The sequence below is a fragment of the Coffea eugenioides genome, chromosome 8, assembly GCF_003713205.1.
Source record: "Coffea eugenioides isolate CCC68of chromosome 8, Ceug_1.0, whole genome shotgun sequence".
NCBI classification, from domain to species: domain Eukaryota; kingdom Viridiplantae; phylum Streptophyta; class Magnoliopsida; order Gentianales; family Rubiaceae; genus Coffea; species Coffea eugenioides.
This window is the reverse complement of record NC_040042.1, coordinates 42373368-42388014: the sequence shown is the minus strand read 5'-3', so window position 1 is coordinate 42388014 and position 14647 is coordinate 42373368. Positions and strand designations below refer to the sequence as shown.

At 35.0% G+C, this 14647-nt stretch overlaps 1 protein-coding gene across 1 annotated transcript in view; it reads left to right on the top strand.

Moving 5' to 3' along the window:
* The window catches only part of LOC113779190 (beta-Amyrin Synthase 2-like), a 31322-nt gene that overhangs the window by 13757 nt on the left and 2918 nt on the right, over positions 1-14647 (top strand). The window contains exons 8-17 of the mRNA XM_027324691.1: positions 3384-3503; positions 3726-3845; positions 4356-4478; positions 4609-4707; positions 4802-4858; positions 5563-5609; positions 5735-5878; positions 6390-6567; positions 7001-7081; positions 7473-7557. Of these exons, the coding sequence (XP_027180492.1) occupies positions 3384-3503; positions 3726-3845; positions 4356-4478; positions 4609-4707; positions 4802-4858; positions 5563-5609; positions 5735-5878; positions 6390-6567; positions 7001-7081; positions 7473-7557 (1054 nt within the window). The remainder of the gene's footprint in view (positions 1-3383; positions 3504-3725; positions 3846-4355; positions 4479-4608; positions 4708-4801; positions 4859-5562; positions 5610-5734; positions 5879-6389; positions 6568-7000; positions 7082-7472; positions 7558-14647) is intronic.

Sequence of the window (14647 nt, the reverse complement as noted above, 5' to 3'; positions counted from 1 at the left end):
GCTTCATCCAGCAAAAAAGATCCTGAACTGGTTTCACGCATTGCCCAGCCTGTGTGTGTTCCCTGAGCTCCTCCTATTAGACAGATTCCAATGCCAACCCATGGTTCGTGCTTATCCCTTGTAATTGCAATGCTGAATTGCAGGACACCATGTTGTGAACAAAGCTGTGGATATTGCAGATGTAGAGCTTCTGTTTCGGTCGTACCCATCCTAGTTTCCAGTCCATCTACTTCCCCCAATTCTAACCATTCCTTTAATGCCTTCTGAATAACCGTCCATGGCCTGTATTTCTTGCCATTGAATTCTACCCCATTCCTCCCTTTCCATATTTGCCAGAGTATATGGACCGATAGAGCAATATGTTGCCAACCTTGTGGTCTATGTCTAGCTTCAATGATGGATGTCCACCATCTTCTAAAACAGCCATGTTGTTCCAATATGCCTTCCCACTGGATTGGGGCTAACTTCCATGTCATTTTTGCATCCACACAATTCAGAAATGTATGTTCAATCGTCTCCCTTTCCTCTCCACATCGCATACAAATAGGGTCTCCAGCTTTGATTCTACCATAGATGATATCTCTGACCGGTAAAGCATTGTTTAGACATTTCCAGAGAAATATTTTCTGTTTATGCTTAATCTTTAAGCTCCACAATTGCTTCCAAATCTTCTTAGACTGATGCTCCCAACTAGTAGAGCTGTCATTCTGATTTGTTTTCTGTTTGGTTTCCTTGCTAGCCATCAACACCTTATACCCTGAATTGACGGAGTAATTCCCACCCACACCATGTAACCAAAAATGAGAATCTTCCCTGCCAGCTAGACTGATTGGGATACTCAAAATTCTGTCCGCATCTTTGGAGTTAAAAGTTTGGAAAACCAAATTGCGGTTCCATCTTTTTTGGCAAATCAAATCTTCTACTTTCTGCAGTCCACCATCCGTAGCTCTGCAAGTAGTTACTCTCCCATTTGTTGTGTCCGGAAGCCAGCTATCTTCCCAGATATGTGTATTCTTTCCATTACCAATCCGTCTTCTAGTGCCTTGTTCCACCACATGTCTCGCGCTCATCAGACTTCTCCATAACCATGAGGCATTATTGGGGACTTTACACCTGAATATTGAAGTTCTGGAGTAGTACTTAGCCCGCATTACTTGGCTAACTAATAGGTTGGGTTGAGAAATCAAACGCCATACCTGTTTACCCAGTAGTGCAGTGTTAAAGGCCTCCAAATCCTTGAATCCTAAACCCCCCTTGTCCTTCTCCTGAGTGATCTTTCTCCAGGAACACCAATGAATTTTATTATTTCCATTGATGTCTCCCCACCAAAAGTTTGACATGAGTGAGCTGATTTCCTTGCACAATCTGGATGGCACCTTGAAGCATGACATAGTATAAGTAGGCATAGCTTGAGCCACTGATTTAAGTAATATTTCCTTGCCTGCCGTACTTAGAAACTTGTTCTTCCACTGGAGCACTCTCTGTTGTATGTTCGACTTAACAAAACCAAAAAGCTGTTGTTTTGTTCTCGAAACTACCATAGGTAATCCGAGATACTTGCCTTGACAGACTCTTTGCATATCCCCCATGGTTCGGCAAATCAGGAGCATCAAACCTGGTTGCACGTTCTTGCTGAATAGAACGGAGGACTTTTCCAGGTTAATCACTTGACCAGATGCCAAGCCATAGACATCTAGCACTCTCATTAACTCCTTTGCTTGATCCTGATTTGCTTTGCAAAAAATTAAAGAATCATCCGCGAAGAAAAGGTGAGTTAAACTAGGTCCCCTTCTGCTTATATTCATCCCTGACAACATCCTATTAGCCTTAGCCTTCCTAAGCAGATTGGATAAGCCCTCTGAACAAATTAGAAATAGATAAGGGGATAGAGGGTCCCCTTGTCTAATTCCTCTCTTGGGGATGACATACCCTTTAACCTCCCCATTAATATTAAAAGAGAATGAAACAGAACTTAGGCACTGCATTATCCAAATTATCCATGTACTGTGAAATCCCATCTTATGCATCATAGCTTCCAAAAAGCTCCACTCCACACGGTCGTAGGCTTTAGACATGTCAAGCTTAACTGCCATAAACCCCTCCTTGCCATGTCGCATGTTTTTTAGATAATGCAAATATTCATGAGAAACCATAATGTTGTCAAGAATTTGCCTACCAGAAATGAAAGCAGATTGATTTTTGCAAATGCAACAATGCAAGACACTTTTAATCCTATTGGCTAAGATTTTAGCTATGATCTTGTACATGGTAGTACAGAGACTAATGGGTCTAAACTGCTTCAAGGATGTAGGGTTTAGCACTTTGGGAATAAGAGTAATCACTGTATGATTAACACTCTTTAAAAGGTAACCAGTATGGAAAAAAGTTTGGATGGCATTTACCACATCTTGTTTGATGGTAGTCCAGAATTTTTGAAAGAATAAAGGTGACATACCATCAATCCCAGGAGCTTTGTCCGGGTTCATAGAGAAAACAACAGATTTAATTTCGTCTTCCAAGACTGGTTTGAGCAAGTTTTCATTCATTTCATCCGTAATAGAGTGTGGTATACCATCCAGTACTTCAGTTAAGTCCCCTCCCTCATTCCCATTCAGAAGATTCCGGTAATAGTCCTCCATTTCTTTGCACAATTCCTCCTCACCTTCAGTCCATGTACCATTGTCTCGCTGTAATTTGTTCAGCCTATTTCGCCTTCGCCGACCTTGAACCAAGGCATGGAAATATTTTGTATTTTTATCTCCCTCCCTGAGCCATTGGATCCTTGATTTCTGCTGCCAGTATTGTTCTTCCTCTTGGTATGCGTCCTTCAATTGTCTCTTTAGAGATGCCTTAAAACCATTTCTGGTGCTCCCTGTTGACTTTTTCAGCTCACTCAATTGAAATTGAATCTTCTCTATCTTCTGCCTAGAGTTTGTTTGGAGCCTGTTCTTCCATTTACTGAGAGCTAGACGGCAGTTTTTTATCTTGCTAGTAACTTGAAACATTCTAGATCCTTGAGTCTCCTGCTGCCATGCCTCCCTGATCACATTCCCAATGTCTGCTCTTTGTAGCCACCTCTTATCAAAATAAAATCTTTTACGCCGCCGACTAGAGTTCGGCTTAGTGTCTATGATCAAAATGCTGTGATCAGATGCATAAGAATCTACATGTCTGCACACTACGTTCTCATAAACCTGTGACCAAGAGAGACTACAAAGACCCCTATCTAATCGCTGTTTGATCTCCCCCGTATCCTCCCAATTGTTACACCAAGTCCATGGATGTCCAGTGAATCCAATATCCATAAGTTGATTTCCATTAATGAATTGCATTATATACACCATAAGATAAATTGTCTAATCTTTGCAAGCTCATTTAAACAGGTACTCCACATGATGGCCTGTTGGGCAGAAGATCCAAATCCAAACTCAAGCTTTTTCAAATGTCATCTTGCCCGAGTTCCTGATTACTTGTGGGTTGCCGAAGATGGGATGAAAATGCAGGTCTAATTAGTCAACTCTCTAGATGATCTTTCATTTATTACCATCTGTGTAATATCTGTGTAATATGTATCCAAACAACTCTACATTTCACCAGCATATAACTATGGGAAAAATCCAAATATTAGCACATCATTAACTTATCTACAGCTTATTGAATGCAAATTAGTAACAACATTCTTGAAATTTAGATTTCTAATTCAAATATATTCTTATCAAATGCAGAGTATGGGTAGTCAACTATGGGATACTGTTTTTACCATACAAGCAATTGTTGCAAGTGACCTCGTAGATGAATTTGGTACAACTTTGAAAAAAGCGCATCAATTCATCAAAAAATCCCAGGTATTACTTCCACTCCTCAAGGCTTTAACTAAGGTCTCCTTTTTCCTCCAAAAAAAAAAAAAAAAAACTAAGGTCTCTTTCTTAGAGTAATTTGTTGATTATTAATTTAATGAAATTTTTATATGACACTTGTGGATTTTACACATGATTGGTATTATTGTTCAAAAGTCCTTAAAATTGTGACACAAATTTAGACATGTTGATAGTTAAAAATTCCATATTTGACTATGATACGAAATGAATATCTTTTTTTTTATTATTATTAACCCTCCCACACATTCTCACACCCTTTCTACTCCAACTATTAGATATATGATTTGAACTCTGAATCTAAACTTGATAATGGGGAAGACTTTAATAGATCACCGGACTGATCCCGGTGGTTAACCACAAACTCAATATGTGTTAAATATTCTGCTTTTTCTTCATTCTTATGTTTCTATTCTTCATTTCAATTCTTTCTGGGGAATAAATGTTTTTTTGTTGTATCTTATATCCGGAAATAAAAAGATACAAGAAAATCCATCGGGCAACTTCCGTAGCATGTACCGTCATCCATGTAAAGGTGCTTGGATGCTGGCTGATAGAGATCATGGCTGGCAAGTTTCCGACTGTACTGCTGAGGCACTGAAGGTTTTTTTTACTTTTTTCCCAAAAAACAAAAAGAAAACAATAATGATTGTTTATCTAAATGATCGTTTACTTGTATATTACATCATATAATCATATTTTAAATTAGACGGTTCATCCTTGCTTAATTCAGGCATCACTACTGCTTTCGAACATGTCAATAGATATTGTGGGCGAAATGATTGAAGTTGAAAGACTATATGAAGCTGTTGATTTTATTCTAAGTTTACAGGTTAGGGTTTAATTCATTCAGGGGGGAAAAAAAGCATTCTTAGATTTTTTTTATTAACTTTTACATTTTGTCTCGACATTTTGCTTATACATAGGGCAAAACTGGAGGTTTTACCATTTGGGAGCCGGCAACTTTACCAAAATGGTTTGAGGTAATTACTTCCTTGGTGTAATAAATACTTCAATTGCCTTCTGCATTCCCTTCAAATCCAACCTTCAACCAAATTCCATAGTATGGAAAACAACTATTCTTGAAGTTATTATTCAGCATGCTCATTATATACTCTAGAGATATTTATCTATTATATAGTAGATAAACTCTTGGTACATATGATGCCACTGTTTAGCAAAATGTTGATTTTTGAAAAAAAATTCTCCAAACGTTTAAAAAAGAAGAAGAAGAAGAAAAAAAAAAGAAACAACCTAACTTTGTGTCCACTATATATCTGCAACTGATCAAGTGTAATTTACTAAGTCATCTTACTTATAAAAATGGCTAATTCAATTTTTATCTACTAACTGCATTGCATTATGCACGAAAAGTTTTATGTTGATCTAATTGAGAATTCATGACCTGTAAATATTAGGAGTTCGATTAAATTTAATGTCTAAATAATGTGCTGACACCGAAAAGGTACAGATCGATTAGAATTATGCTGTATAGGAGACAGAATAATAATTTTTCTCAATTCCAATTTATACTAATAGATTCACACATCCGTCATTGAACTTATCTAATTGGTTTTTCATTTTTTTTTGGAGCATATCTAATTGGTTTCTACTGCTTCCTTTCCTTCTTTTTTTTTTTAGCATATCTAATTAGTTTCTAATACTTCATTTTTTATGCTTTCCTTAGTTTTTCAATCCAACACAGTTGTTTCAAAATGCCATGGTTGAATATGAGTAAGAACCATCCATCTAGCTTATTTATCGTTTAACTTGTCAGTGATTATAAGTCAAAAAAAAAAAAAAACTTGTGAGTGATTATTCCCATATCTATTACTAACATCGATAAATGATGGTTGTAGGTACGTTGAATGCACTTCCTCTATTGTTCAAGCTCTAGTACTCTTCAACAATTCATTTCCCATGTACCGGCAAAAAGACGTAAAAGCGTCTATAAAGAGCGCAACACAATTCATTGAGAAAACGCAAAATCCAGATGGTTCGTGGTAAATCCTAATCACTTGAACATGCATACAAAAAACAATGTGATCAAGAACTTCAAAGAGATTGACACATTCAAAATATAATTCACGTATCTTTCCAATCGATGATAAGTTTTCGAGCAAATCAAAACCTTTTCAACTTTTTGAAAAGTAATACTTCTATTTTCGGTTTACTCCTAGTGGTTCCTTGGCAATTCCTAATGTGCATTTTGGTTGTTGATGCAATGAAAATCGTTTTTCTTCCCTCCTCTCACTTTATCGGATCCTACTTAAAAATATAATGTGCACAAAAAAATAATCTTTGTGACCATACGAATGATGGATAATTCATTTAAAGTTCGGCATATATTTACAATGCCAATAAATTTTCAACGTAGAGTGGGCATTCGATCAACCAAGACATTTACCAAAGAAAGTCAGATTAACATATGAAAGACACATTGCATACTTATTAAGCACCTTTATGTTTGTTAGAAAGAACATTATCACAATTTCATTTCAATGACTTTGACAGGTTTGGCTTTTGGGCAATATGCTACACTTACGCCTCTTGGTTAGCATTAGGAGCATTAGCTGTGTGCGGGAAGACACATAGCAATAGTGAAACAGTTCAAAAAGCATGTCAATTTTTGCTCTCAAAGCAACAGGAATCAGGTGGCTGGGGAGAAAGCTACCATTCATGCATTAAAAAGGTAATTTTTTTTAATTCCTTCCATTATTTTTTAACCATATTACATCTATTTGGTGTTTCATTTTCCTTTTGCCATTTTTTCCAAAAATCCCCACTAAAATGTTTTTAATCTGTTTTGTTTGTTGTTTTGATGTACGTAGTGGAAATTAGAAAGCTGCTTCATGCATGTAACCCGTTTTCACCACTAATTAATTAGTGGAGTTGTACAGATGTTTTGTTTGATTAGGGCATGAATGAGAGAAGTTGAGTGTTTCACTGGTGAACAGCTTTAAGTGGCAAGGAAAAGAAAAAGAATCTTAAATAAGTTTTGAAACATATTAATCCTTCGGTCAGCAACTTACCTTTATGAACCAAAGAAACATACGTCTTTCCTTGATCTATTCATATATAGTGAGAACTTCTGGGCTTATATTTCAAGATATTATTGTTACTAGGAATACACAAATTTTGATGGTGAAACATCTCATTTGGTACAAACATCATGGGCTCTGATGGCACTTATACATGCTGGACAGGTTCGCTATCCTTAACCTCGAGATGATATGTGGCATTTTTTACTGTGTTTTTCTGCTCACAAGCTAAGCAATACGACCTAAATGGTGCTTACAAGACCATCGTAAAACTAGTACAATGGAGTACTATACGTTTCATGTAAGAGGCAAAAGTAATATTTAACAATGAACTAATTCACCCCTTGAATTTGAATTTCAAAAAATTAATAACTTAATTGTTTTGATTTGATCCAATTTGTGACTTGCTATCCAACCAAAGTAAAGTGAATAACTCATTTCTTAAATACATTTCATATGTTTGTCCTTATTACATATTCATGGATGTTTTCTACAACACAACTATTGATATAAATTGGCATTCTATTATACAATTAAATGTCGTAGTGTTTAACAGGCAAAGAGAGATCCGACACCTTTGCATAAAGCTGCAATGCTACTAGTCAATTCACAGATGGATGACGGATCTTTTCCTCAGCAGGTACATTTATTGAGAAAGTTGTCAATAAAATTAGTTTCAATCCATGAATATTAATTACATCACCCAGGTACGTTTGATAAAATTGAAGTTTGAATTTATTAAATTATTAAATTATTAAATATTAAATCTAATACATTTGAGTGTATATCATCACATTAAGTGATTAGTGAGTAACTTATCACTTATTTTTTGAATTAAGTTTTACCTAAAATATTCAGTACCATTTCATTAATTTAAATGCTTTATTTTTGGTTATCAAACATGTCTGAACATGTTAAGATCTGAATCTATTAAATTTAAGTGCCGAATTAGTTTATCAAACAAGATCTAAGTAAATGTCCATAATCTGTATAAACTGATTTAGTTTCTTTATTAGTATATCTTGGTTTTTTATTAGACTATCACGCAATGATCGGGGAGAAATGCAGTTTTTGTTCCCAATGCTTGGTCTAAGTGCCAAATTGGTCCTTAATATTTTGGCCAAAATAAATTTTGTTCCCAAAGTTTGTGATTTTAGATAGATTTAGAACAACTAAAGGAAATGAAACAATGACTAATGGTCAATATCAAATTGCTCTTAGTCAACAACTTTGACTTTGCACTTTTGATCCGTAAAGTTTGTGATTTTTGGCTTTTTTATGGCAACTAATGGAAAATATTCATAGCTAACGATCAACAACAAATGGCCCCTAAAGTTTGTGAAATAAATTAAATATTTGACAAATATGATCCTAAATTTCTATAAAATTTCATAAAACACTTTATATTGGCACAACATGAACGTAGCCTAAATAGTATATATATATATATATATATATATATCTTTGTTAATTAAGTTATAAGTGGATTATAATATACCAAGAATAAAGAAAACATAATATAGTGGAAGAAAAAGAGAATTTTAGTTTTATAATTTAAGTTTACTGTAGTTACTACTACAAAAATTGTTGCATGTCTTGTGCATTAGGTTTCAAATTCTTGTAACTAACCATTGTACTTATAAAACTTGTGATGGTAAGTATCAATGTGAAGTAATTATAGGAATTCCTAAGAAAATTATTTTTATGTTTTGTTGTCTTTCTTACCAATTAAAATCTAATGTTCCAGTATTGTAGTTTTAAAGTATTTATTTTAATGTTTATGTACCTTGATAATCATTTAATGGTTAATACAATATGCATAGAATACCAACTTCATTTCAAACTCAATTGACAACCTGTTAAAATACCAAAAAAAAAATGATCAACTTAATTTACAAAGATTATAAATTTGTTAAATTTTAAAGTAATATTTAATTAAGTTTTTAAATTATCATAAGAAATAAAAATAATAAAACTCATAATTAATTAATTATTAATAGTGAGAAACAATAATATATATATATATATATATATATATGTTATGCTGAATTTGAGACTAACTATGCAAAAGAAAAGAAATATGTGATATATTATTAGCATAAATAAATGAAATAAAAATAAAAAGAGAAGACAAAAAGTTTAATTAGAATTCTTATTGCCTATTTAATACAATTTCATTCTATTTTGAATCTCAATTCATGTTAAAGCCATTAATGTCGCTATTTAAAATTTAGAAAAATATAATGATTTAATATCAAAACCTTGGGGATCAAAAGTGTAAATTCAAAGTTGTTAACTAATGGCAACTTAATGTTGACCGTTAGTCATCGTTGCATTTCCGTTGGTTGTTCTAAATCTGCCTAAGATCTTAAATCTTGGAAACAAGATCTGTTTTGACCAAAATATTGAGGATCAATTTGGCACACAGACCAAATATTAAGGATCAAAGCTGCAATTCTCCCCAATGCTGGACCATTATGTTTTTTGCATCTATTTTGAAAATTTACCCCATAATTCTTTTAATGCTTCTCTTGTTGATTTATCTCAGCGGCCGGAAAGGTCATAATATTGGGTAAGTTAATAAAGCAACTGCTATCTTATTATTACAAAAGAAAACACACGTATCACTATAATATCAGGGAGGGTTTTGTTTAAAAAAGATTTAACAAATTAAAAGTGGAAAGAGAGCTATCAAGGAGAGACTTAAGACGTGAATGCAATTTTGTGGGACGCGAATTGCACCATAATTAGTAGCCCTTCACATGGCAGCTCGTTTGGTCACGGTTGTTTTTTTAAGACCGTTGTCCAACCTCCCGCAAGGATTCGAGTCCCGTGGGATGGAGCCTCTCCTCCCGAACCGGAGTGGGATTAGTCGGACCCTGTAAAGATTGATCCGGACACCCGTCAGCAAAAAAAAAAAAATAAATAAAAAATTGGACCATAATTAGTAGGTGCAAGAATTCATTCAAATCAAGTAACAAGACTTGAGTCAAGTGACTATTATGTCATTCAATGAATTGACACCATAGACCAACCAATTGATCACCATTTAGCTTACTCTCTCTCTCTCTCTCTCTACAGTTGTTTCACCTATTCTTTGTTATGACAGTGTAAGTAGTTCATACTATCCTTTCTATCGTCGAGAACTTCCATTGCACATTTAAAAAAGAATGGATATTCTTTTTTGACCTATTGCTGTATTGGTAAAGTGATTAGATTATAACAAAAACATAGAGATACACATGCTTTGGAAATCTATGGTATTTTAGCTAGGCGTTATAATTTTGTTATCTTGCAGAGATGTGCGTCCTCTAATTCTTTGTATCAATGTAAATCGTATGTAAATATATTCCATTTTATGTTGTGCCAAAAGAACAGTCACTTAGTTTAGCGAAAACTTCTAACTTTCAATTTAAACCACTGTGATTGGAAATGTTTCCAAATGCTTCCCATGCATCAACAATTTTCACAATAGAAAATCGAATTACAAAGACTATATTTATATTTTTTAGCAAAATATTGTCATACGAATTGGATTGTTTATTTTGTTGAATCAAGAGATGATTGTTCCCATAGCGCTGTTATGAGACAACTACTTGCTTTGTGCGTAAGAATTTTTGATATCACAATCTTTTATATATGTTGCTGCAGGAAATGACCGGAGCATCCATGGGAAATTGCATATTACACTATGCTGCACATAGGAATATTTTTCCATTATGGGCACTGGCAGAATATCGAAAAAATGTTGTACCCTATCTAGCTTGAAATACTTGATATGTTATGTACCTCGACAATGCCCTCTTATGTCACTGATATCCGTGCATGTACAAATGCATGCCAAGCACCAAGCATAAAGCACGAAATCATGTCTGTTAATTTCACCATTAATATTTGCAGCCTTCTTGAGGATGACTGTAGAGGCCTGTTGTTGCTTCATTTTGTAACTAATTTTAGCACAAAAAAAAAGTTGTTTTTTTAGATATAATACGTTTGACTCACTGCTTGATGGGGAAAAAAAATTGCAAAAAAGCAATATACCAAGACATAACAGTGGGTTATACCAACATATGGACAGAAACAAATCGTTTAAACTCTCTATAAGGACAATCTTCAAAAAGGAAAAATATATGATCGCATTGAATTTTTTTTTTTTTTTAACTGTCAATAACGCTTAAGACTATCCACTATTTGGGTGAAATAGGGATTAGAAGAAGAGGCTTATTTGGGTGCAGTGATATACCCTCTGAAGATTTTTAACTACTGGACGCGGAGTTTGATAGCATTGATAAAGATAGATTATTGCCTCTCCATGCTAATATCTTGTATTGTCTCAGCTGCTGTTGCATCCCCTTTGGAAAAGGAAACAGAGAACGTGATCGCATACAGGTTTTCATGCTCTAGGATGCCAAATTGGTGGATATTAAATTCAGTTAGCATCCGCTTAAATTGATGGATTTGTATTTGGTGAAGGATTTTATTTGATTAATTTCGAATATGGTCTCAATTTTGAATTTTCTGTTTTTGGTTGATTCAGATCTCAGATACAATTTACTCTTTAAGTACTAAGCATCATTAAGTGCGAAAACTACTGCATCATCTTCTTTTTACAAGACACACAAATTAGGGAGCACCATCAACTATAGCCCTTTCCTCTTGCAAACAATCCGCACAACCCGGAGGACCGTACTTGCTTTTCTCGGGGAAGAAAACACCACCGCTGCCAACGGCCCTTCTCTAAAATGCACCTAAAAAAACTCACCCGTGATTTACCTATACCATTTCTTTTGCCATCTGCCAAGTTGCCATCTTCACCCTCCCTATGTACATGCAATAAACTGCTAAATACCAAATAATTAGGGCAAATGAAGAGGAATTTAAAAAAGAATTTGAAACGACAACTAATTTGGGTGAATTTGAAATCCATCCACAAGTTTTAACCCTCAAAACCTTACTCCTAAGGTGGCCTTTCATCCAATGATTTAGTGGGGTTGACCAAGACTTGTTTGCGGACTTCAATAAGCTTCTAAACAACACTTCTAACAGTAAAGTAGCATGGAAAACTACCAACAGTATGAAACTTCCCTGTCCAAATTTGGGACACTTCGGATTTTCTTCTTGCCAAATAAAGGACTTTTCTGAGTTTCTGCAAAATGCAGAGAGCTTATGTTGGGTGTATTTGGATGGTATGTTTTCTAGGTGTTTGTATAAAACTTTAATTTATTGTAGAATTTGTAGAATTGAAAAACTTTTTATTTGTATTTTTCTTTTCTTTTTCCCCTTTTTTTCTCTCTTCTTCTTCCTTCTGGCCATTGCTGCTGCTCCAACCATCACCGGAGGTTTCAATGTTACTTTCGTTGCATAATTTTTTATGCCAACAAATACTATCGGAGCTCTAAATTCAAGAGTTTGATTTTGGGGCATCTATGATGCCCAGAGCATGTGTAAAGTTTGTGATAGAAGAACCTGTATCATAGAAGGGTACAAACATTGTGGTAGAATACTCGTATATTGGAAAATTGATCAATGAGGATTGATCTTGGGGTATTCGTTTGGTGAATAACAATTAGCAAAAAATTGACCCTAATAGGACAGAAGTTTAAAAGGAGGGATTCTATCGAGATTGACAGTGATAAGAACACACTGCCGAATAATTGTGTTGTGCAGTAATTGAGGGAGAAGGTCCTGCCAAATTTATTGTGATTGATTCTACAATGGAGTTTGATCGAAGTGAAAGTTTGACTCTACACTGGAGTTTGATCGAAGTGAAAGTCAAGGAGGCTAAGAAAGCCAAAAAAATTCAAGCAGGGAACACACTTGAATATTTTTTTTAAGGTACATAAAATTTTTTGTAAATTGCCATGGATGGTAAATTTGTTGAAGAAAGTTTTGATTTGAATAGAGACGTGTATAAAAATATTCATGTGGTGGATAAAATTATTAAGAATTATGGAATTGCAAATTTTTGTGATGAAAATTATTGGCAAAAACAAAGATAAGATTTTTTTTTTTTTTTGAAAATTGTGTGAATGTTCACCATTTGAGAAACTATGGTGGTTTCATAGATACTTTTTTTTTTTTTTATGCTAACGCAAACGAGGCGTATGACTATGGTGCTGTGATGGAGGGACTGTTAGCTGTCCATTGTGCCTTGTCCACAAGTCATGCCCAGTGGCAGTAGAGCTGTTAATCGAACCGGGCAGCTCGCGAGCCGAGCTCGACCCGGCTCGATAAGGGCTCGACTCGGCTCGTTTATTGAGAGAAACGAGCCGAGCTCGAGTTTAACTTGATGCTCGTTTAATAAATGCTCGGCTCGTTTAAGCTCGATAGGCTCAAATAGTAGGGGTATTAGTGTCATTTCATTATGTATTTGATACTCTACAAGCTCGATAGGCTCGAGTTCGAACTCGAAATTGCTTGAATAGTAAGGGTATTAGCGTCATTTTAATTGTGTATTTGATATTCTACAGGCTCGACAAGCTCGAGTTCGAGCTCGATAAGCTCGACTCGATTTTGAACTCGAGTTCGAGCTCGAGCTCGAGTTTTCTACCGAGCACATCGAGTCGATCTCGAATAGTTTGTGAAGCTCGAATTACTAATCGAGCGAGCTCGAGTTGGCTCGATTAGGGGTTCGAGTCGAGCTCGATTATCACATGCTCGAGCTCGACTCGGCTCGTTAACAGCACTAAGTGGCAGGGACCTTAGTCACAAGATGGAGTTATAATTTTAAAGTTGTCGCTCTTTCCAACCTTGTAGTGTATGTAGGTTTAAGATTATCCTCTTACGCTATGAAGACTTGGAAAACTTCCTCCATAACTTCCAAGACTTGGTCTAGACTTGGGAGTCCAATTCACACTCATCAACGTGTGTGTGTCATGTCTTGCAGACAATTTAACATATGTTAAGTGGGATTTGGATTGATGGGTCTTTTTCTGTAAACCTAACACATTGACCTGGAAGCCTATGCAATGCAAATTAAAGTATTCCAATTCAGACTCATCAACGTGGCATGTCCTGCAAACAAATGATTTGGATTGACGGGTCTTCCACGGATTTGCATTAATTGGTCATTTGCTTGCACGCTAGAATCTATCTGTTTCTGGATTAACTCATTCTAAAAGGACAAAGAAAAGTAAGCACTACGTCTTTCTCTTAGGAGAATGCCGTCTTTCTGCTCGGAACGAGATGTAAAAATTTGATTGAATTCTTAGGAGAATGCCGTCTTAGGAGATCGAATGCATTTCTTATATTATTGTTTGTAAGATTTTAGTGTTATTTCCGCTGTGTGAATTTTTTGCACTAACAAAAACTATATGAGTTTACACTCAGTAAGACTTTTGATGTTAATTCTACTATTTTATTATTATGTGTGTGAGAGCAGAAATTAAGTTAAATTTTTGTTGTTTGAATGACGGCATGGGAGTAAATAAAACATTTTACTTCAATTCGCTAATTTCCGTCAACTACCAACCTAGGACTCAAAGGTCTTAAATAGAGACAACCATAAATTCTATTCTAATTATAATACCAAAACCGATTTCCTAAATCAACTTTGACATCAATTCTAATCTAGTTACCAAATAAAAAATATAATTCTAAAACTACTAAACTTGTAAAAAGTCTTGGTTTAATTTTTTTTGTCAATAATGCCTCCCTTAAACCAAACTCTTGATGTTGTCTTTTCTAATGTCATCACGAGATTCAATCATCATTGCAGCCTTTGTAACAGTA